The sequence below is a fragment of the Panthera uncia genome, chromosome D4 (assembly GCF_023721935.1).
Source record: "Panthera uncia isolate 11264 chromosome D4, Puncia_PCG_1.0, whole genome shotgun sequence".
Taxonomy (NCBI): Eukaryota; Metazoa; Chordata; class Mammalia; order Carnivora; family Felidae; genus Panthera; species Panthera uncia.
The window spans coordinates 20398545-20421784 of record NC_064807.1 but is presented as its reverse complement, the minus strand read 5'-3'; the positions used below and the strand labels follow the sequence as shown (position 1 = coordinate 20421784).

The 23240-nt window shown below is 44.6% G+C and overlaps 1 protein-coding gene across 7 annotated transcripts in view; it reads right to left on the bottom strand.

Annotated features, from left to right (window-relative positions):
* The window catches only part of TLE4 (TLE family member 4, transcriptional corepressor), a 141601-nt gene extending 122292 nt beyond the window's left edge, over positions 1 to 19309 (bottom strand). For 2 of the 7 annotated variants that reach the window (XM_049647788.1, XM_049647847.1), the window contains exons 1-4: positions 18081 to 19308; positions 17116 to 17213; positions 15955 to 16018; positions 14703 to 14747 (exon numbers count right to left, since the gene is read on the bottom strand). In XM_049647788.1, coding sequence (XP_049503745.1) covers positions 14703 to 14747; positions 15955 to 16018; positions 17116 to 17213; positions 18081 to 18125 — 252 coding nt within the window. In that variant the 5' untranslated portion in view covers positions 18126 to 19308. Of the gene's footprint in view, positions 1 to 14702; positions 14748 to 15954; positions 16019 to 17115; positions 17214 to 18080 lie in introns of all 7 variants that reach the window. The other 5 variants (XM_049647718.1, XM_049647927.1, XM_049647646.1 and 2 more) reach the window with 4 other exon arrangements.
* Positions 19310 to 23240: the final 3931 nt, after the last annotated feature.

Here is a 23240-nt window from a genome sequence, read left to right as displayed (position 1 = left end):
TGGGGGTGGAGCGGAGGAAATTAAAAGCTGTGGTCAGACTTGAAAAAAAAATTACCCCAGAAAAGCAACGTATGTTTCTGACAGTTGAAAACAGACTGCATGACAGACAGCAAAACCACATTTCCGCATGTTTTTTTTTTTTTTTTTTTTTTGGAATGGATCTGTGGTTTTATGCCACCAAGCAATATTTTGGTTTACCAAAATGTACACTATGGCCTTTTTAATTTCATGTTTACTTAACTTTCCTTACTATCATTGCTGTTCTCACTCAACTACAGCAGTTTAAAACAAGAGTCTAGGGCGGGGGTTTAAACTACAGAATATGCCACATTACAAAAAAAGAAGAAAATTAACCACACACATTAATTTGCACTAAAAGCATCCATTGTAATTTCAGTATTTAGCTCATACATAATAAACAATGGAGATAATTACTTGTTTTGAAACACAGTAGTTTCTCCAGACAATTACAGACTCAGCCTCACGTTTCCACGAAATTTCTCAAGACAAAAAGGATATGGAATCACTGACCTATCCAGTTGCTGGCCAAATGATATAAAAATTGAAAGGAAACAGGGAAAAAAAAGAATGACTGGAGCAAAGTCTCCACAGCGGATGCATAATTTAGAAGATTCTGTACCTATTTTTAATGTTTAAAAAAAAAAAAACTTTAAAAAGGAAAAAGTCAAAAATCAGGTAATTTGCAAACTCCCACTAGTACGTCTATAAAGGTAATGGCAGTAATCAAGCAAAATGACGAAGAACAACACTCGCTCTCATACACTGCCACAAAGGTCAAACATGTTCCCTAAAATGGTAAGTTCCTAAACCCACTGTCCACAAAGAGCTGCCTGGCAAAGCCCATCATGGCCTGGGTATAGAATAATAAGGCACAAATACAAGTCTTATGAAAAAGAATCCTTGAGGTTCTTGGCAGGAATACAGATTTGGCAGGAGATGAAGGGAAGATGCGGCTATGAAGACATGGAAGGCCAGAGAAGCAACAAACTCACTTTTCTTTCCTCCTCTTCCTTCTAGCACTCCCTCCTCCCTAGGCACCTCACTGCCAGCATAATCAGGAGCAATTCCCCTCCCCCTCCCGGAGGTTTCCTTTTCTATCAGTGGTACCATGATTCTGCCAGGCTGCAGTGGTCAATGTCTTAGGAACGAATGCATTTACACACCCGTCGTCCAATGAACTGCTAGATCACTTGGGTTCCTCCTCGCCAGTCCCACATCCCTCCTCAACCCTGTCCCTCTCCAGTCCTGTGCCTCTCCACTCAAATCATTTCAGCTAAAATTCATTGAACATCTGCTGTCAGGGCCCATGCTAGCTGCTACACCCTCGCCCTCCTGTCTGATTAAAACTTCGTTTTGCCTTCGTCCAACAGCTCACATAATATACTAGCATTCAAGGCCTTCTGTAGATGAATCCCATATCTGCCTTCTCAACCATTCTCTCCCCCTATCCCAACCAAGCTAGAAATGCTAACCAGAACCTGAACAGACACGGCCCTTTCCCATCCGTGTATGTGGCTTCCACTTGGAATCATCCCCTTTCCCTTCTTCTTAAGTGCTCCCCCCGCTGCCCCCAAGGTCCAACTGAAATGTCCCTGAATCTGTCTCAAGAACAGCGCTCTTAATCACTCCTGACTGCCCCTCTTCCGTCTCTGTCAGAGTGCCATGTCAGAGAACTTGTTTTGTTCACACTGGTCCAAATGCCATAAAAAGATTAGAATCTCCACAGAGGCAAGCCTATCCTCTCTTCTAACTCCCTAGACCTCAAAGTGTGCCCCGCAAGTAGTGGGAGGTCAATTAGCATTTGCTCAAAGAACAATTAAAAGCCATCAGGGCTTTTGCCTTAATTCCAAGGTCTCTTGACCAAGTAGCTCTCTCAATGTAGGAGGAATAAAACAACCTCAAGAGGGTTAAGTTCTTGCTCAGGTTTAAAGTCTTTAGATTATCATCTTAGCTTCTGTAGGTCTGGTTCTAGATATTTCTATTTGAGAAGCTACATATTTCCATTTCAGATAGTTAAAGCTTGGGGTGCGCCTCAAACAAACAAATGTGGCAAAAGTATGCCTTCAAACTGGAAAATCAAATACAGGCATACCTCATTTTACCATCTTACCATGCTTCAGTTTCCTGAGTTTCGCAGATACTGTATTTTTCTGCAAGCTGAAAGTCTGCGCCAGCCCATCAAGAAAGTCTATCAGCGCCATCTTCCCAACAACACTGGCTTGGTTTATGCCCGTGTCACATTTTGTTAATTCTCCCAATATTTCAAACGTTTTCATTATTCTTCTATTTCTTAGGGTGATCTGTGATCAGTAATTACAACTAACTGAAAACACAGATGATGGCTAGCATTTTTTACCAAAGGTGTTTTTCAATGTAAGTATGTGCATGGTTTTTTCAGACATAATGCTACTGCACACTTAATAAATACACTACAGTAGAAGAGAAGCTTAATTTTTATATGCACTGGGAAACCAAAAAATTCATTTGACTTGATTTCAGTATTTGCTTTATAGTGATGGTCTGGAACTAAACCTGACAATACCTCCAAGATACGCCTGAATCAAAGAAAAAAGTGGGATGTATAAATCTAAGTGGGGAAGCTGGCATGAATACCATCTAACAACCCAAAAGCAACAAAGATCTTACCAGAATTTTTTCTATATGCATCCAAAATTGATGCAAAATATTCTGAATTCTTGCTTCGATTATAAGAAAATCCTATCAGTTCTGCTTAGATCTGGTTACAATAGGTCCCAACTACGAGCCATCTATGAGCATTTGGAAATACACAGCCATACTAAAAAGCCAGGTCTTTGTACATAAATGTATTATGCCTGACCCAGCCTCTCCTAAATCTGCCACCTTGTAAATGGAAGGAAAGGCTCACAAGGACACAGAGCTGCCAAACTGTCACCTCCACATTCCTGGAACCTACATAAAGGTAAAAGCTTAAGAAGGACATTCTGGAATTTTGCAGGACACAATTTCTCCATTAAGAAGCCCAAACAAGGATTCTGTGTTCTCCAAGTTAGCCAAAAAATATTCAAGCAAGTAAAACTGTGGAATTGCCACCATGTTTTTTATTGGCCACTTTAGGTTAACTATATTTTTTTGAGGTTAACCAATGTAGATGTACTTAGTGGTAATAAGCCACACTCCAAAACAATTCTATGTCCCAAAAAATCAAAAGCCTTTAAAATAGTCACCCACATTCACAGCACAGCTCAACGGAATATGGAGCGGGGGGAGAAGTAAGCCCAAAGTAAAACTTCGGCCCACTGACCAGTGCCGATGCATTCAAAAATAAAACAAATCCAGTTCGGGACTCATAGGCTACTGAGAAAACTCGGGGTTCCATTTTGTTTATTACAATGTGACCAGGACTAGACAAAGCCAAGATAATGCCCTTTGACCTCAGCAGGAGATGAAGTCAAAGGGTAGAAGGGCTATTTTCCAGCAAGATCTGCCCTGATCCCTGAACTGGCACAGATCAAGCCAAGGTATCGCGCTCAGTTCTCAAGTGGTTCCAGTCCATCATATACATCTTGGTACCAACCAGACGACCGTCCAAGAGAATGGCTGAAATGACCGACAACATTCAGCATGGACAAACACGGGCTCACAAAGGGCAAAACTATTCCCTGCAAAAGGACTAACACTAATTCTGGGGCCCTCAATGGGTAGTCAGGACAAATGGGCCTCACCTAAAGCCAATAAACTTCGACTAGCCCAATAGTCCCAATGAAAAAGCCTCCTTCTAAGAGAAAAGAAAAGAGAGTGGTTTACAGAAGACCATGTAATATCCCCATTCAGAACCTGAAATAAGAGCCTACTACCACCAACCCTACTGTGCTTGTCATCCCAAGAAAATCTGAAAAGATAAGCACGGCTTGACACGCTCTCTCAAACTGACTGAAGTAACTAGGGCAGCCAGGTAAGGCTGACTCTTGGCCTCTAGCCATCCCACGCCAACAGCGCCCCTAAGTTGTGACAACCAGAAACACGTGCAGACATGGCCAAAAACGTCCTTGGGAAAAAGGAACCGCCCCAGTTTGAGACCACTGCTCCAAAGAGTAGTTCTCAAACTCTTTCATTCGGGTCTGGGTTTCCTCACTGGATTGGTGGGTGCTTATGGACTCTTCTCCCACAGAAAAACTTCTGCAAAGAAGTTCAAGGACCGTGTGGATCCTTTAAAACCCAGTCAAGGAATTCTCCATCCCATTCTCATCCCAGGCTGGCTCTCAGTGCGTTAGCTCTCTGGACACTCCCATGTGGTTGTAAAAGGTACCGTCCCTGTCCTAGAGACTTCATAGTTAGAAGTACAAAAAAAATCAATAGGCCTGTGGTCATCAGTCCATGAACCAGCAATGAAAATCTGCAATAAAGATGAACCGACTGGTTCACTAGCCCAGTGCATGTGTTCATAAAAAAAAAAAAAAAAAATTGTCGGAGCACCCTGGTGACTCAGTCGGTTAAACGTCTGACTCCTGATTTTGGCTCACGTCACCATCACACAGTTCATGAGGTCGAGCCAGGTGTCGGGCTCCACGCTGACAGTGTGGAGCCTACTGGGAATCTCTCTCTCCCTCTCTCTCTGCCCCTCCCCTGCTCATACTCTCTCTCAAAATAAATAAACTTAAAAAAAAAGCACTGGTATTACATACTTTTATATTATGTGTAATAGTAATATTACATGAATCAGTCAGTGAATTCTGACCAATCCACTAATTAACTGTGGGACTTAATCATTTGACTTTTGCATCTCATTTTATTCATCCACAAGATAGGGAAAACGCTTTAGCAAACATTATTGACTTAAATAATGGATGAGAAAGTACCTTGTAAAATATATAAAGTACTATATAAATTTAAATATTCATTCCGACTCCTAGTCTCATCAGGTTAATTTTGGGCTAAAACAAACAAACAAACTCAGAGAATAGATGTTTAAAGAGACTTGCTAAGACTAAAAAGAAGTGATAGTAAATCTCAATTTCTAGTCATACGGTCACAGAAAATAACAAACCAAAACCAAAGGGTCATTTTAGACCAAAGGAGCTAAAAGGGATCTCAATGTTGCTTTCTACTAATTGAAACTGAGAAAAGTGTGGTCCTGAGAAGTTAAGGTACTCAGCAGTATCACACAGATGGTCACTGGTAAGGTGAGAACTAGAACCTGAACCCCCTGAGTGGGTCAAGTATTTGGGGGGAGGGGGGGAGAAAGAGAGCGAGAGAGGAGAGAATGCTGGTAATAAGTGTATTCCAAACCCAGCGTTTGGAATATGGCAGAAATATCTATTATACCAATGATCTGAAAACGGAGCCAAACCCAGGACCTATTTCACTGGTTGGTTGATCTCAAGAAGTTACTTGATTTCTGTATCTCAGACTCTTCATATATAAAATGGAAATAATAATATACTATAATCTCATAAGACTATTGTGAGATTAAGTGAAGTATTATTCACGCAATAAGCTCTCTAAAATCACTTACTGTTACAATCATGACTCTTTCAGTAACACTATACCATCTCCACTAATAAAAAACTAACATATCTTTAAAGTTCCTTGTCCCTGGAAAAGAACTAGACACTGGCATTTTTACTGACTTGGAGGGTAGTTAGCTAAGCACACCACAGTATGGTTCAGACCCGTATCTCCCCACACTCATTCAAACCACATGTGCACTGACTTATTAATAGTAAAAAGGATTCTTCAGATTAACACTGACTAGTGATGTAGTGATGTTCAAACTGAATTTTAGATTCAGTTGGGACGCATTCATGTTTTCATCTTTAAAAAGGCAGATTCCGCATGCTGAAATACATATATTCTACTTTATCCTAACTCGCTCCCGAAGGGCACGCCGAGCTAGGCCGCTTTTACTTCCCTTTCCATCTGTCATTTTTTCCACGAACTTAACAAGTAGGCACCACAGGCCTAACTAGGCTTGGAAACTCCACTTTTTGTTATCCTGCAACCTAACTATTAGGCCTTAAAAATAGGAGATCACACATATTCTTGGCTAACTCAATCTGAATGTGAGCATTCCCTCGTCACCAGATATTTCTTGAGCACCTTCTGTGTGACAGGCACAGTCCTCAGTACCAGGGACACCACGGAGAATAAACACACTGTTCCCACGAAGCTTACATGCTAGTGGGACAGGGGACACTGGCGAGAAACAAGGCTGTATCAAGTACAGTGTGTGTGCATAGCATACTTGAAGAATGCAGGAAAAGCCAGTTTTATTAAGCACTTTGCTAAAAGTGGATCTGGGCTTCATACTTTAATCTGCGATGGTAAGCCTCCCTTTGGGCAGGGCCCAAGCACTGGAAGGGTAGAGAAGAAAAGAGAAAGGCTCTGTACTCACACACAAACGCCCAGATCAGAGCTCTAGCTCGAGAGGACCCCTAACACTCCCTGGAGCCAACAGCATTCCCGAGCTCTTCCCGCTGCATACAGCCAAGAACGTCACAGGAACAGCACACTATCTGTTGTCTGGAAACGGCACCGTCAGTGAAGGGAGCCCTGGAAGGGAAGTCAAGAAACCTACTTCCTTTTCTGCCAGTTACTCTCGCTATGCGACCTCAGGCATGTTCACCGACCTCCGTGAACCCTAGGCTCCCCGCCCGCATGCTGATCCTCCTGTACTGTGACACTGGGCTAGTCTCTTAAGCCCTTAAGCCTTAGTGTCATCTGTTCAAGGAGGCCAGCGGAATGACACTGCTTGGCAAACTGTCGAGTACTCCGCTGACAGAAGCTATTTAAATAAATACACGGATCCAAAGCTTGCTACTTGCTTTACAGGAACATCAGGAAGATTAAGGAGAACATATAAAATGCCTTAAGCTCTCTGTAAAGAGAGAGTGTTACGGGGTACTAGTGCTCATAATTTCTACAATTACTATTCTTTCCAGTTATATTTCCTTGTATTTTCAAATTCCTTAACCAAAATCATCCACAAACCCAGAGACGCAGAATACAGAGCGAAAATAAGAGCAGTGTCCTAATTAGAATACTGCTAAGTGGAATAAGCTTGCTAAGAAATCAGGAAGCAGATACCCATCTTTCCCTCCTCAACCTCTCCCTGCCAGGGCCGCTGCCCAGGCTGGGTCCCCGCAGGGGTCCCAGGTACACCGCGGCCACCCAGACCACAGCCAGAGCCGGCCACCCAGACCACAGCCAGAGCCGGGGTCCCGAGCTGGGAGTGCAGCCACGCTTTCTTTCCGAGAAATGGGAGACGCTCCCTTCGCAACACAAATCCTGAAGTACCTGTGAACAAAGTCCTCAAAAATAATGACCAAGGGACACAACTCACCAGAAGACTGAGTCCCTAAGGGGCATTCAGGAGCATCTGTCTTTCGCTTCTCTGACAGTCCAGTTAAAAAACCCACACCTTGCCCTTCATCCACCTGCTGGATGGAGCACAGGCAACACAATGAAGCCCTCCGAAGAAAGTTTTGGCCGGGTGGTAGAGAACCAGCAAGGGCCTGGCACAAACACTGGGTCAATTCCAATATAAACAGAGTATATAGATTTGTGTTGACGAATGCTGGCTAAGTCCCTCTTTACAGATATAAAGCAACTACCACTGACACCTGTTACTGAGGCAAAGTCAAAAACCTGCAAAGCCCTTCTCACTTAAAGCACAGCAATATTAATTTCACGAATTCGGTCTGCAGTACACTTGGAACAAGTCAAGTCCTAAGCCTCACAAACTGTCCTTATCAGTGTAAACACTCTGATTTACAGAGTTGCTCCCCCACCCCCACCCCCACCCCACATGCTGTCTCCTGCTCTTCTCCAGTAGCCCAGTTCACAAAAGTGATAACCCAACCACAAGACTACTGGATGTGCCTCCCTTGCTGGTGTGCTGGGGCTTTTTAAGGGGAGGTGTGAAAGGGGATCGAGCCAAAGTACCTTCTAAAAATCACATCCCCTTCACTGGCTCCATGGCCGTCAAATACCTTCCTGCCATCCTGACGTAATAAGCCAGACTACCCAGTCACGTCAAAGGTAGTGAAAATGTCCTCGTTAAAAAACAGACCAAAATAAATAAGTAAATAAATAAAGCCCACAAATAACTTTTCTAAGTCCACGTTTTAAACATCTAATTCCCAACGTACTTTACCTACTCCATAACACAAAAAGAAAAAAAAAAAAAAAAGTGAAAATTCTAGGAGAGAAAAGGTGGAACCGAGGTGTGAGCACAATGGCCGCCGCCAGCAGGGTCTGACTTCACTAAGGCTGCAACATCACCTCAAGGCACGAGATAGTTCAACCCAGCTCAAAGGTATTATTACTTAGGTCACAAAGAACTCTGCCCAGAAAAACAAAAAATAAAATCAATATCCAGGAGGGATTAAGGGGCGGTGAGAAGTAAATATCCCTTTGTTTGAATGCTCTAAAGAAAATCTCTCACCAGTAAAAGCAAAATATCTACCTTCATTTAAAAGTTTTGAGTTGTATGTGATTTCCTGCATCTAAGAGCCTCTTTCTGAACTACAAAGAGGCCACAAAACATCACATTTTCCCCTCCCCATTTTCCCCTTCAAAAACCCACAAGATGGTGATTAAAAAACAGCCCCTTGTCTTCAGGCATAGTTTTAGAAGCCACAAGGAAAAGATAAAAGTTAAATGGAAGAACAAGTCTGTAAACAAATGAGAAATAGGTTGCCCACGGAGGAAGCAAGCTCAGTCTTGATAAGCAGGCAGCTCTCCTTGCTCCATCCATGGGAGATTCCAAGCGAAAGAGACCCTCACCCCCTCCCCCACTGACAGAGTCTGAAGGACGCTCCAGGGGCTCTGGGCATGAGCCCGGAAGTTCAGTGACTTAAGGACAAACCCCAGGACTACACCAGTCTCCCAGGCGCTCTCCATTCCCAGAAGGCCCCGGGGGCCTGAATCTCCAACCCAGGGCAGACCTATCTCCCAAGAAACATCCTCCCAGGTAAATTCATCTGAAGTTCTGAATCCACTACCTAATAACGACATCACCTCGTGCAGATCTCATCCTGTTTAATCACCCTTTGATTGGACATAATCCCTTTCTTAGGATCACCGTGAGAATAAAGAATTCTGGCAGTGTGCCCAGATAAGTGCCCATGCCGGATACATAAAAAACGTTCACTTCCATTGAGAGGAAATCCCAGTTCCACTCAACGCTCACTACTTTAGGTGAACAATCTTCAGATACTCTAGAAGACCTCAAAAAAGAGAAAATTCAGAACTCAACGCATGAGAAGATGAGAAGAGAAAAAGGGGAAACCCACACCATTCAGAAAACACCCCTCATTATGCACCTACCCTGACAGGTTAAATTTCCTCCTCATACCTCTGCTTCTCTTCAAAGCCCTGTGAGAAGTAAAGTGACAGCTTACTGGGTCCTGCCCAAGGCACTGCCGCTTGTATCAATTGTCCTAATGCTAGATCCTCTCCGAGTTTTGGAAAAAAATACATAATTTAAAATCTACAGACATCCAGATTTACTAAGCAGGACTGAAGTTGGGTCCTTATCCCCAAATGTCCAGATCAGACAGGCAAGGGGTAAGAAAACACCACCATCTGGTTAATATTAATTGCGAAGTATTATCCAAGTATCACTGAAGGCTCAGTAACCCTGCACTAGAAGAGGTGGCTTTAAGCCTCGATGAAAAACACACACAAAATCACAAGAAGCCCCTCCCCCACCCGAGCATGCACACGCTCTTCTAATTGTATCTGGAGGTTTTCTGCACCATCGTCGAAATCTCACTTGTAATCTCTTTTGAGATTTTCCAGCGCCGTAGTGTCCACCCACTATCCACCAACCTCAAGACTATTACCCTAATGTTGATACAGCAAAAGAAAGCTCTGCCAGTAAAATTTTCATCGGCTTATTCCTTTCGGCTAGAACATCCCACCTTTCGTAATAGTTCACTTTCATTAGTATACAAGAGTTCGATCATTCATTTCTGGAAAAAATAATTAGTCACTGTGCGGGAAGACAAGACACATTTTTGCCTACATTCTCAAACACCTATTCGTGCACCTAATCCTCCTAATCCAAGCGCTTATTGTCCAAGACAAAAGGTGTGTAAGAAACTAGGAATATTTTTAAAAAATACTTTTCTTATGGGAAAGCTGCTCTAAGCAGAACTTTAAACAAATGGACCTCCATCGCAAGCACTGTTCCCAAATAAATTTACCGCACCCTCGCATCAAGACCACTCAAGGCTGGAATGTGATGCCAGTCATATATTACTTCAACCTCAATAAATCTCTTTTTATTCCTCAAATCCTGGGCTACTTTCTCAAATAGTTCACGAAAAAGCACCAACCTAATTAACAACAGCTTCCTCTGCAACAGTGGCCTTGATTTCACTTATTTACACATTAACTGCAGCCTCCTTTTGGCCAATCCAGTCTATTCTCTGTACCATGCCGAGCCTTTTATCTGCCCTGGACAGCATTTTCTCCAGCAGATGAAGTAGATGCCGATTGATTTGCTGTCGAGCATGGTAAATTAATAGCAACAAATTGCTGAGGGCCCGTCTCGCTGCTCCACCATGCTTCGGCAGTTTTGCTTTATTTGCTCCATGATGGGCAGCAGTCGGCCTCTTCAAGTCAATTTCTTCTTAACAACCTGCAATACTTTTCAATGGTGAAAATAGAGCTGTTCCTTGTAAGTCAGAAATCAATATCCTATTGCCCTTAGAAAATGCTAAACAAGCAGTATTGGCAATCCACTTGGTACTAGAGGGTATCAGATATAATGCAAATCCATACTGCTTCCCTCCTTGTAGTTATTACAGTTTGCTAAAAGGTTCCTAATGTCATTTATCATCATTTACCATCGACCAGAGAGGCTATGATTATGATATCCTATCAGTTGGCAAGGCCCTTTCATTTCTATTCAATTAATATTTTAGCAGCACTCAAATGGTTGTGGCCCAAGTCTCGTAATAAAATTTACATGGCTTGGAGTGAAACAGGAATTCTCCTGCTCTGATTAAAAAATAATAATTATATTTATATATAAAAATACACACACACACATATACACACATGCACAGAAACACACAAACGTGTATATTGAGAGTACAGTATTTACTTTTTTAGGTTCTAAGTGTTGTAGATTTCCAAACTTTTCTAATTCTAAATTCAAATACTAAGCTAAGTTTTTTTAGAAGCAAAAAGACCTTCAGATTACAGAAGACTGACTATGAGAAAGTCACAAGATGTCCTCAAAACGTGGTATATTCATCTCCGTTCACAGCTCCTCTCGGTGGAATTCACATACCTACTGTTCCTAATCAACATCCGATATTCACTTTTTAAAGAGGTAACTGCTGCTGTCAGATTACATCAGGGAGGTCTTCTTTAATTACAGCATTACAGGTGAAGGATGGGAATGAGCAGCATTTAGCAATGTTATCAACTGCATGCATCACCCTGCTGTGCCCACAGTCACTGACCCATTTAGAAGCCACACTGCATTTATAAAGAGGAACAATCAATGGGGTGCCTGGGTGGCTCAGTCAGTTGACTGTCCGACTCTAGGTTTCAGCTCAGGTCATGATCTCACCATGGTTTCGTGGGTTTGAGCTCCACTTGGAGCTCTGTGCTGGCAGCTCAGAGCCTGCTTGGCATTCTCTCTCTCCCCCTCTCACTGGCCCTCCCCCATTCGTGCTGTCTCTTTCTCAAAATAAATAAAACTTAAAAAAAAAAAATCATCAAAAATAGTAACAAGTAAACCGTGAGCCAACTGTCCCATCCCCCCCAAAAAATAAACACAAAACCCAAAAACCTCACTGGGAAATCCTTAGGGAACACAGGCCAATGTTCTTTCATTTAAAAAAATTCCATTATGCAGACATCACAGTAAAACATGTGCCATTTCTAACTATGTCCCATTTGTCATCTTCGTGTTCATGCTGGAACTTGAGACAGTGGTGAAGCATTAATTCACATTATGGCCTACAATGCTCCATTCTAACTTTTCTGGGTTTGTTTCCAGCTTCCTTGGCTCAGCTCTACCGATCCTACTAAAGAGTAGCAGAAATTAGATTCATATTTTATGCTCTAATTCCATGTCATGTCACCCAGTTCTCCTTTAAAAAAAAAAAAAAAATCAACTAATTCTACCAGACTAATGCTATTTACTCAGTTACCAAAATTTAAATTAATTATGTTCTCAAACATAATTGTTAAAAATTGGCAACATTATGCAGGCTTAATTAAGATTAAATCCAATTTACTAAATGTACTTTAATTGGTACTAATTACATTAGCTTTCATTTCAGAATGACAAATTCCCCATAGATTTCACTCTATAGTCTTCTATCAGAATCAACACAGGGTGACTGACGACGAACATCATACAGAAAGGGGAGGGGCCATAATACCAGACCCCCACCCTGTCTGTCACCGCTCTATGCTTTTATCCTTTTATCAATTTGCTAAGTCACAGAGTCATGACTCCATCACAGCCATCATTTTCTGTTCCAATGAAAAATTTCTCTAAAAATAAATACTCTGTGGCTGGCAGCAGCCAAGAAGAACAGGAGCGTTAACCAAAAAATACACAAAGGTTTCAAATATCAGGGCCACCAATTACTAGGGTACTTCCAAGGACTCCGGGGACTCCTACTCTTGAACCCTTCAGAGACACAAATCTAATAAGTGAATAAGCCTAACCCGATCTTGAGAACTAGGCCCAATTATGCCGCAGGGCAACTGCCCTGCATTATTGCTGCTTTCCATTACGAGGGTATCCAGCGAGTGCATCTGGAAGAGAGGCCAAGAGGAACCAAGGCTGCCTGCCTAGGAAAACAAATAAAGACAGATATGCCTCTGTGCTTAAGGGGGGAAAGAAAGAAAATATAATAAGTAGGTGGTTTGCAGGGCTGTCTGTATTTCATAATGTGATAAACTGCCCTCAGGATTCTTGATATGATTGAATTTTAAAAGCAAGGGGGAAAAAAGAAAGGGAAAATGTACTCCATTCTCAATTTTAAACGGACGGCATGTGAGGCCACCTGGACAAGAGGATGACAGAATTACGGAGGTACAAAATGTGTAAAATTAAGGGATCCCACACACAATCCCCCCCTCCCCAGAGAAATGCATACAATCAAATACAAGCTCTGGGTCTCTCAGAACTGTAAATGTTATGTATAAAGAGATCTGGAAACTAAGTGTTACGGTAAATAAGACACAGGAGGAGAAATAAAGGAACATTAATCATCTGGTTCAATCTTTAAAAAGACACTAATTAATCCTGGGGGGGGGGGGGGGGGGAAAAAAAAAAAAAAAAAAAAAAAAGACACGTACAAGATCCAGACCTAAAATGACACGTAATGAGCGTAATTAACAAACAATCTCTCTCATATAATTTACTCCTGTAAGGTACAGCTAAGAGGAGTCCATCCATAGCTTGATGGATTTTTTTGAGGGGATATTTTAAGACGCAGCAAACTATATTGTATTAATCCTGACATACGTAAACAGCATATGATAAAAACAAAAGTACCTGAAATCAGGTCTTCAGCTTAAGTAACAACTCCCTTTTTCCAACTTTCTGTTTTCAAATACTGTTTATCTGATGGCTTTTTTAAAACACGCATCTTTTAAATATCTACTACCTGTAAGTATGTGATTATATCCAGAAAGGAATCCATAAGTACTAAAAGCCTAATAATATGTGACCATTTTATAGGTTATAAACTTAGAAAATAAGGAGATCTACCACGAGCATAAACAAGAAATGAAGAGCATTAAGTTTTCCCTCATCTTTTCCCATCAGGTAAACGCATACACACCTATTCTAAAGTAGCTGATGAAACAGACCTGAAGCACTTTCACCAGGAGATCACTAAAAATAAATTACTGCTGCCAAACAATATTTTTTACATATATGCTATTTTTCTATCTAGAAAATTTAAACCAAACCATTTAATTCAGTTGCCTGCATTTAAAAAAAAAAAAAAAAAAGCTGTTTGAGTCATACCTCTCAACACTTTCTGACTAATCATTATGGTTTTTGTTTTGTTTTGTTTTGTTTTTTGGCTGAACTAATTACTAGATTTGAAGACTCAGTGGTGTTGAACCTGATCACAACCTCCTATCTGGCTCAATTTACTGCACAAATTTTGGAAGTACAGTTACAATTCCTAGTAAGACCCAACTAAGTAGCCTCGGGGGACTGGTACAAGGATTTTATTTTACATCAATTTCTTTTGTAGCGCTACAGATTTCATTCTGATCCTCCCAGCTCACCCTCTATCCATTCTTTCACACCAAGCCAAGGAAGGTTCCACACAATTTACAGTTTTCTTTTTAATATTCGCTAAGAAAAGCCCTGTCCTAGGACAAGTTTGCAATGCCTGAAATACACACATTAACTCTTTCAAAAGAAAAACAAAACCTATTTTAAAATTTAGCATCCTGCCCTTGAAAGTGTACAAAGTTTAATATGAATTCAGACACTTTAAGTCATGTTTTTAAATGATTAAAATTAGGGTAATATGCAAAAAGGATGGGGAACCACACCTGAAAAGATAGCATTGTTTCCCGTACAGTCTTTTAAAATACAGACAGCCACAAAAACGTGCAGAATAAAACTGCAAAACATACAATTTTCTTTCTAAAGTATACGGTATTACTGTCATTTCAAATGGTATAAAGAAGTAACTTACCTGCTTGTGCATTTCTATATTCAACCCATAGGACATCTCATAATACTGTCAAAGAAGGGAAAGCAATTAATTTCGTGCTTTTCATTGGTCTCCCTAGTTTGTTCCCAATGCTCCAACTGTGTTTAAAACAAACGTAAAAGCCTCACCTAAACCAAAATAACCATAATACTTATGCTGCTAAAAGAGGAACGCTTAGCTTAATAAACTAGAAGCCACCCTAAGACACAGACTCTAGGAAAATAACTCACAAAAATCAAGTTCACACATAGCATTCTTAACATCTCCAGTTCTCTTTATACATCACAAACAGATGCATCAAAAAGGTCTGATGAAAATTTGGTACCATATGGACTCTAATTCCTAGGCACAGCGGGCAAGTTAATGGCAAGAGTCTCCTACAAACGCTGACGCTTTGAAAGAACTGTTCAGAAATGTGATGCTACTTCAGAGTTCTCTCATTTTTAGTGTACTGCTCATGTTCATACATTCAAAGGAAAAGGGCTTGATAGGAAATGAATGAGTTACTCTGAAGCCTTTATGAACAAGCATAAAAACATGCTTGGTAAGACTTCTGAAAAAGCAGATCTGAGTTTTTTTTTTTTCTTTTTTGGACGTGTAACGTAACTGTCATTACAGAAATTCTGGCAGAACAAATCAGTTACACAGGGGCCGACAACACTCCTCAAACCAATGGAACACCACAGAAATTGAAAACACACAAAACACATGCAAAGACACACAAACTAGTAGCCTAAAAAGCGGGAAAAATTTGAAAAGGTGTCTGGTGTCTGGGTATCTGTCATTCTCTAAGAGAAATGAAACATTAAAAATATAACTGTGTACGGAAAAACTGGTTAAGATTGTTTGGAACAAGAACAATAAAACAACAAAGAAAACCACTAACAGAAAAACATTTTGCCTGTGACTCTACACAAAACATAAAGGAGGTTTGGGTTTGTTTGTTTGTTTTTTGGGTTTTTTTTTTTTTTTTTTCCCATCTATAAAAACAAAGCCCAGAGGATTATACCCCACACAGCTGAACTTTTTGAAAATGAAATCAAAGCTGGTTGTCAGAGGCAAGTTCTAACATCCTGGAATTACAGGTTGCTAATGGTCACATTCCCACAACCTCAACTACGCTGGCACAGAGACTGGATCTATCCTACAGCCTCCAGCAATCTGAACATACCCTTCCTTGCTTTTGGTATCCTAAACTAATAGGCACTTTGAATCAGTGACACAGTTTTCTTACCATGACATAATGCCGCTGCATCTCGGTCTTCTCACTGGCCAGTTTCTCACATTCCAGCTTCAGGCTGTTCAAGACATAATGAAATCTAAATACAATGCAGACCTTGACTTACGTTCTTCAAAAGTAAACACGCATTCCCTCCTCTAAATCATCACCTACAAAGCGCCAAATCAACTATCTTCAATACCGCCCTCATTACCGAAGGAGAGAAAGGGGTGACTGGAAGGAGCCTGGACTTGCCCTTTCAAGAAGGACCAAAAGTGGGGGTTTTGTTTAAAAAAAAAAATCCTCTGGCCCATTTAATTCCAGAACCGCATTGAGAAACGAACGTTCACTAAATTCATTTAATGAAAAAAGAAGAAAATAAACATCAAGAATGTCTACACACCCAAACACAAATTTAAGTCCCCCAAAATGTCACAAGGGGTTTTTTTTCTTTCATGTTCCACGAAGAGATTAACGAAAATATGAATCAAGCATGTCTTATGAATGATGTCTTATTTGTTCCCTCCAAAACAGAGACAAGTTTAATACCACCACCCAGGGGCAAAGTGTGGATCGGGTTCAGTGGCTTGCTTAGGTTCTTGCATTTAAGAAAGAATTCCACGTCATTAGAAAGCCAGTGAAAGAAAAATATTTCAAAGGCACTCCAAGTCCAACGGTCGTCTCTAAGAAGAAAACATTTTTTCAGCATAAAAGTAATGAAATCGCTCACTTGCGACTTCCCAGGGCTCTCAGCTCTCGGTATTTCAGTGGAATGGCAGAAAAAAGTGAGACGGAATCAAGCCCGGAGTAATAAAGAACCAAGGAAGTCAAAAGGCCCCAGAATCTTCCCAACCTTCCATTCTCCTGGCCCCAATAAATCAATATCGAAAGTTTGGCCTCAGCATTTTCCAAGTCTCCCCAGTTTCGATTGTTCTGCCTCCTTTTTATTTATTTATTTACAGAAGGGAAGAATGCTTAATTTCTTTACACCTGCCTAAGGAAAAGAGGCCTTGCCTTGCCCTTTCTGCCCACAAGTAAAAATGATAATATCATCCCCGCGGCGGCCAAAAAAACAAGGGGGGGGGGGGTTTTTGTGGGTGTGTGGGGGGGGGAGGGGGGGGGGGAAGAGACAAGAGCTAAGCAAACAGGAGGATCAGCTAAAGTCAATATCGTTACCTGTGGTATTGAGCCTGTAAAAACTGAAACTCTTCCTTAATCCGATCACAGGACTCGGAAATTGTAAATTTAAAGGGTTGAGCAGGCTGATGCGGTGCCTAAAGAACAATAAAATATTTAATTAGCCCACATCACAGGCGAGGCAGAGATGGAGAAAACACACCACGCGGCGCTAGCGGGGGTGGGGGGGGGGGTCACCGCGCAGGCAGGCAAAGAGCGATTAAAACTCTCATCTAGCTCCCCCACCCCACCCCCGCCTCGCCGCACAGCCCGCCAGGGGCCGGTTTCGGGGTGGCCCCGGGCCCCCCGCGTCCGCCGGCCCGCCCCGGACCCTGCGGGTTCGAAACCCCGCTCCGCTCCCTCGCCCACCGCAGACGCCCCCACCAGGCGTCCGGCGCGCCGCGCCCACTCCCTCCCCACCCGGAATCGAAACTGGCCCGTCGGGGGGACTCGCGCCATGGCGTCTGGCCGCGGTCAGGTCGGGGGAGGGGGGACGCAGCCGCCACCCTCCGCGGCCAGCTGGCGGGCTCGCTCGCGCGTCCCCGGGGCCCGCGGCGCGAGGGGCCGGCGCCCCGCACTCTCGAGCCGCAAGCGGGACCAGCCGCGCCGCCGCCGAGGGCGCCCTCCCCGCCCCGCCGCGGAGTCGCGCCTCCTCCATCGCTCGCCACCCCCCCCCCCTCCCCCGGAGGAGTCGCGGGGACGGCGAACCGCTCGGCGCGGCTTCCAGGGGCTTCAAAGACAACAATAAGAAAATGGCTACAACTCAATTGCCTCTCCGCACCCCCTCGGAGAGTGCCACCGCGCTGGGGGGTAGGGGGGATGACGGCGGGCGGCTCCCCGAGCGGGCCGCGGGGCGCGGGCCGCCCTCCCCGCCCCTCCGGCCCCAGACACAACTCGGCGCGCAGGGGGCGACGCGGGGAATCCCCCCGCGCTCGGCGAGCTCGCGCCCCGCCGCCCGCACTCACCGGGTGTCTGGTCTGCGGGTACATCTTGCTCAGATCGCGAATCATCCAAACCGATTTAGTTGGCTGCGCTGGGCAGAGGCGCGCGGCTCATTGGCTTTAATGGCCCCGAGGAGGAGGAGGAGGAGGAGGAGGCGGCGGCGGAGGCGGCCGGCCAGGTCCGAGGGGCGGCTCGGGCGGTCCCGGCCCCCGCCGGGTCTCGCGTGACGCGGGCGGCAGTAACGCGCTGCGGCGGTGGCGGCGGCTGGGTGCGGGCGGCCGGGCCGCTCGGCATTCCTCGCGGGCGTCACTGGCCCGCCGCGGGCATTGTCCGGCGCGCGTCTCCCGCGGCAACGCTCCGACGTTCGCTCCGCCGAGGCGCGCCCGCCGAGCCCGGCGCCGCGGCCGCGCCGCTCCCCCGGGCCGGGAAAGTGCGAGCTCCGCGCACCAGCGCCCGCCGGCAGCGCCGCCCGCCCGCTCGCTCGTCCCACTCCAAACTTTTTTTTATTTGTCTTTTAATTGGTTGTTATTCCTCCGAATGAATGATCTCTCTCTTCTTTCCTAAAAGCAAACACAAACTCCTTTGGTTCGGAAGAGGTCTCGGCGGTGCTTTTTGGTTTCTCTGGAGATTTTTTCACTTCACAGCAACGATCTTTTAAAAGGCACCTTTTAGCTTCTTTTACCACATCTCATTTCCTTATTTTTCTTCCTTCCTGTTTTCTTGTCTTTTTTTTTTAACCCCAAATTGAAGGGGATTATAAAAATAAAAGAGAGTGAAACGCTTGCGGCTTTTTTTTTTTAATTCTCTCTCCTTTCAAACTCTGCGAACACCACCTCAAAATAATATACAAGTGTGTGAGAGAGGGGGAAGAAAGCAGCCAACAGCCCAAACACCCGCTCAGAACAGCTCTAACAACACGCTCTGTGTAGGTGACTTCTTTGACCAAATTTAGCAGCAGCTAATCATTAACATTCTGATACATATTCACAACCGTCCGTGGAGGGACCGCAGAGCATCCCGGGAGATGTAGTCCACTCCCAGCGACCTCGGTTGAGGATTCGGCCAGATTGACTACAATCACCGGCCCGCCACGCGACTGCTCTGGGGCGCTCTTCAGGCGCCCCGCCCACCCTCGGCGCGGTAGGCGTCTCCAGCAACCAATCAGAGGTGGCTGAACATTAATCGCCGTTCTGTGTTACTGCCCATCATTTCACTGCTGACAAATGGCGAGCCAGAGGGGAGGAGCAGGCCGGGCTGGAGCCCACGTGGGGGCCGGGCGTCGTCTGCGGTTCGGGCCAATGAACGGAACGGGATAGGGTTAGCGGAGGCGGAGCGGAGACGGCCCGCCCAAGGCGGAGCTTCGCCTTGGCTGACGTTTCTTAGCGCGAGCGTTCGAACCGGGGAAACATTTGTTCAGCTGTCAATCAAAGTAACGTGGGCCTGGGAGTAGCGGCGGCGGCGGCGGCGGCTGCTGCTGCTGCTGCTGCTGTTGCTGCTGCCCTGGCTGCATCTTCAGAACTGGGTGTTGGTGGCGGTGGTGGCGGCAAAATAAAGAGGGTGGAGGGGGCGGTAAGGCTAGAGGCTGGTCAGAAGATCTCCTTCCGAGTCTAGTCCTCTCTTCCGCCCCCCTCCAACCCAAACAACCCTCGGCCCCTTGCTCCTCGGCCTCGCCAGGAATGCGGACTAATTAGGGTCCAATGTCTCCTTAAAGAGACAAGCTCGGCCTTGTGTAACGCGCTGAAACCCCTGTTGAGACAAGAGAGGGAGGATCACACCGATCCCACTTCGTTCGGTTCACATCAATTTTACGCGCCGCTGGAGCCGGCATAATTTTCCGTGTGAACGCGGTCTCGGGCCCCTGTTCTTGTTTAAAGCAGGAGACGGAGCTGCGAGAGGCTTACTGGGGCAGGGGGCCGGCGTACGGGTGGGGAGGGCGCCCCTCCGAGGCCCGAGGGGCTGTGATTGTCGTTTAACCCCGAAGTGCGGCCGATTTTCTCAAGCAACTATGCGAGGAAGCGCCCCAAGTCGCTCTCCTCGAGAGCCGCGGGGGCGCAACCGTGGAGCCTCGGGGTGGGGCTGGAGGCCCGGGGGCAAGGGTCGCCAGATTCCCAAAAGAACTTTGTCGAGAGGGCCACTCTCACTCCGCAGACTGCAGTCGGTCAGCACTATGGCAGTGTCAAGGGGGTACCAGACGCAGGTACTGGGCAGAAAACGCCCCTGCGCCCCTGAGATGCTCCTTCCTCCCCGGATCAGTAGGAAGGAGATTGCCCCTCTTTTTCCTGCTCTTGGGAGGAGCAAGTCAAGATTGACGCGGTTGAAACCCGCTAGAAGGCCAAGCGGACTACGAGAGAGGGTGGGTCGGCCACCCCTGGAACACTGTCCGGGAAAGTGGGGGTGGTGCAGGGGCAGAGGCCGGGGAAGGGGCATTTTTAGGAAAGGAGCTAACGAGGAGGGGACCGACTCTGTGACAAGGAGGGGCCCGAGGCAGACAGCGCCTTCTTAGTCCTCATCCAGCTGGGGTTGCTCCCTGGTTTAAGGGTTGTCGGTGAAGCTGGTAGCCTTTCCTAGTAACCCTCTAGCCTTTTGGGGGTGTGCAGGAATTCAGAAAAAGTCAGATTGAGGGTTGACTAATTTAAGGGTCTGTTTTGGACGTTCATTTCTGAGTGTCTTTTGCCTACTCTATCTTGAGACGTTGGCAGAGATGGTTCAGCATTAGTGGAAAACCAGTCTTCTTAATGATATCCCACGCCTCAGTGGACAATCAATGACTTACTGTCCAAGTTAGCACATTCTATGGGCTTCTTCCTGTGCGGGCAGTGTGGAAGGCTGGTGCAAAGGAAGGCTTTGAACGTCTTCACAATGTAAACTCCATCCCCAAACACTTTCAGCAATTCAATTCAGCGAATACTTTCTCCGTCCCCCAAAATAAGAGGATGGGCAGTTTTCTGAACCTCCTCTGTCCGATGTGTCCAGTTCAAAATGAGATGTGCTGTAAGAACACACACGAATTCTGAAGAGTTAATTAAAAAAAAAGTAAAGTGAAATAGCTTAATAATTTATGATTACATGTTGAAATTCTAATATTTTAATATGATTGCTTAAACAAAACATGTTGCTATAGTTAATTTTTGTCTGTTTCTTTTTTACTTTTTTAACCCAGATACTAGGAGAGTTTCAATTACTTGATGGAGCCCACATATTTTCACTGGACAGCACTGTTTTTGAAACATTCCTAAGAACCCATAGTTAGAAGACTTAAGTGATACAGTTTCTACACTAGGACAGTGAATTTTCTAAGAACACCAGCAACAATCACGTTTTATTCTACGGTTGGTTATTTTCTCCCAGTGGAGCTTTTCAATAGTTGGTTAAATGACCCACAGCGCCTCTGTAGGAAGTTCCGTGCTATCTGTTCTTGCCAGAATGTTAGCAAGTTCCATAAAAACAAGAATTTGGTTATGCTCACAGCCACGCTCCAGATACTGTCCGGCACATAGTTGGTGCTCAGTAAATATTTGCTAATGGCATTAATGAGCAAACCCCAAGTTGTATCAGCATGGAAAGCTTCTGTATCTTTTGGGCCATATTTATTGAGATTCTGTGCAGTTATTTCCTAGTACGGGGAATGTGAATCCTAATAACGGAAACTGAAGAACTCGGACAAAGGGAAACTGCTCTGTTAGGAAATCTCAAATAGCTTATGGCAGGGACCTCTCTCCCAAACTCTCTCAATAGTTCGTGTCAACAGAAAGGTGATAAGACATCAGGATGTTTCTTTACTTTTTATAAGTGCAGTTTTAGAATACTGCCCTTGGATATGTTTCACGTTTTGCTCATTTGGCAGATCTACATGACAGTGATGTCTCAGAAAGATGCCAAATGAAACAGCTGGTGACCCGGCAGAACACAGAAAGCAGGACACAAAAACAGCTGCTTTTGTTTCTTCTGCTCTCTGCTTGTGCTTCTCTCTCTCTCTCTCTCTCTGACTCTCTCTTTTAAAGTGTATTTATTTATTTATTTAGTTAGTTAGTTATTATTTATTATTTATTTATTGGAATCTGTACACCCAGTGTGGGGCTCAAACTCACGACCCTGAGATCAAAAGTCACGTGCTCTTCCAACTTAGGCAACCAGGCACCCCTGTGCTTCCCTTGATTGCCCTTTTTTCACAAACTGTTAAGCAAGCTGTGAAGTGGCCTGGCAGGGGTGGGGGTGCGGGGGGTGGGGCTCACCTTACACACAGTGGTGAGCTCCGGAATGTCTCTGTGGGCAGGGCTCAGCACAGCATACCTGTTGGAAGCTAGGCCTGGAGGTTCCAATCTTAAAGTGATACATGCAAAGCAAGCACATTATTTTCTCTTATATGTTATAAATTATGTATTCCTCCTTCAAGCATTTATTGAAATAATTTTTTTTTTTTTTTTTTACCTATTATGTGCCAGGATAAGGGAACTGAGCAATAAATGTGGGTATTTTTTTTAATTTATTGCCTCACAGCTTCAAATTCATCCTCGTTGCCTGCTGTGTGAAAATAGATCTGGGCCCTTTCAACACTTTTCTTTGCCAGCTGGTACCAAAACTTTGTCAATAGAGGGTGCTGGGGAGACATTACAAGGGGAAAGGGTTTTGCTTCCTGGTTCTGGTGTGCAGGCCAGGCAGATTGCCACAGCACAGGTGACAATCCATTGCACCCAGCAGCCAGGAGCTTCTTCCAGGACTCTCCTCACGTAGTTTCGGACCAGAGTGCCTCTGGGGAGACATTCCCTGAAACAGCTTTCTTTGGCACCCCAGAGGATGGATTTCTAGTAAGTTCTGGAATGTGGATTTCTGGCAAGTTCCAGAAAGCAGACTTCTATCAGGGTCCACCAGCTCCAGCTGTGCCATTTTGAGCAAGGTCTGGATTTCAGCCATAGGGTGTGTGTGGGTCCTGGGGAGGCTCCTGCTTGAGTCCTCTGTCTCAGCCCTAGAGGTACTGGCTGTTCCTTATATCTGCTATTTGTATATTCTTGAGGGTTCTCTTTACCTCTTACTCACCACACCCTTCTTACTCCCATGCCCTGTCATAATTAGTAAGTCTTTACATTGAACTTCTCTTGTTCAAATTACTGTGTAATTGGACTCAGGCTGATGCAGTAAACAACATATGCAGAGTCTCTCCCCTTCGGGGACTTCCATTCTGATTG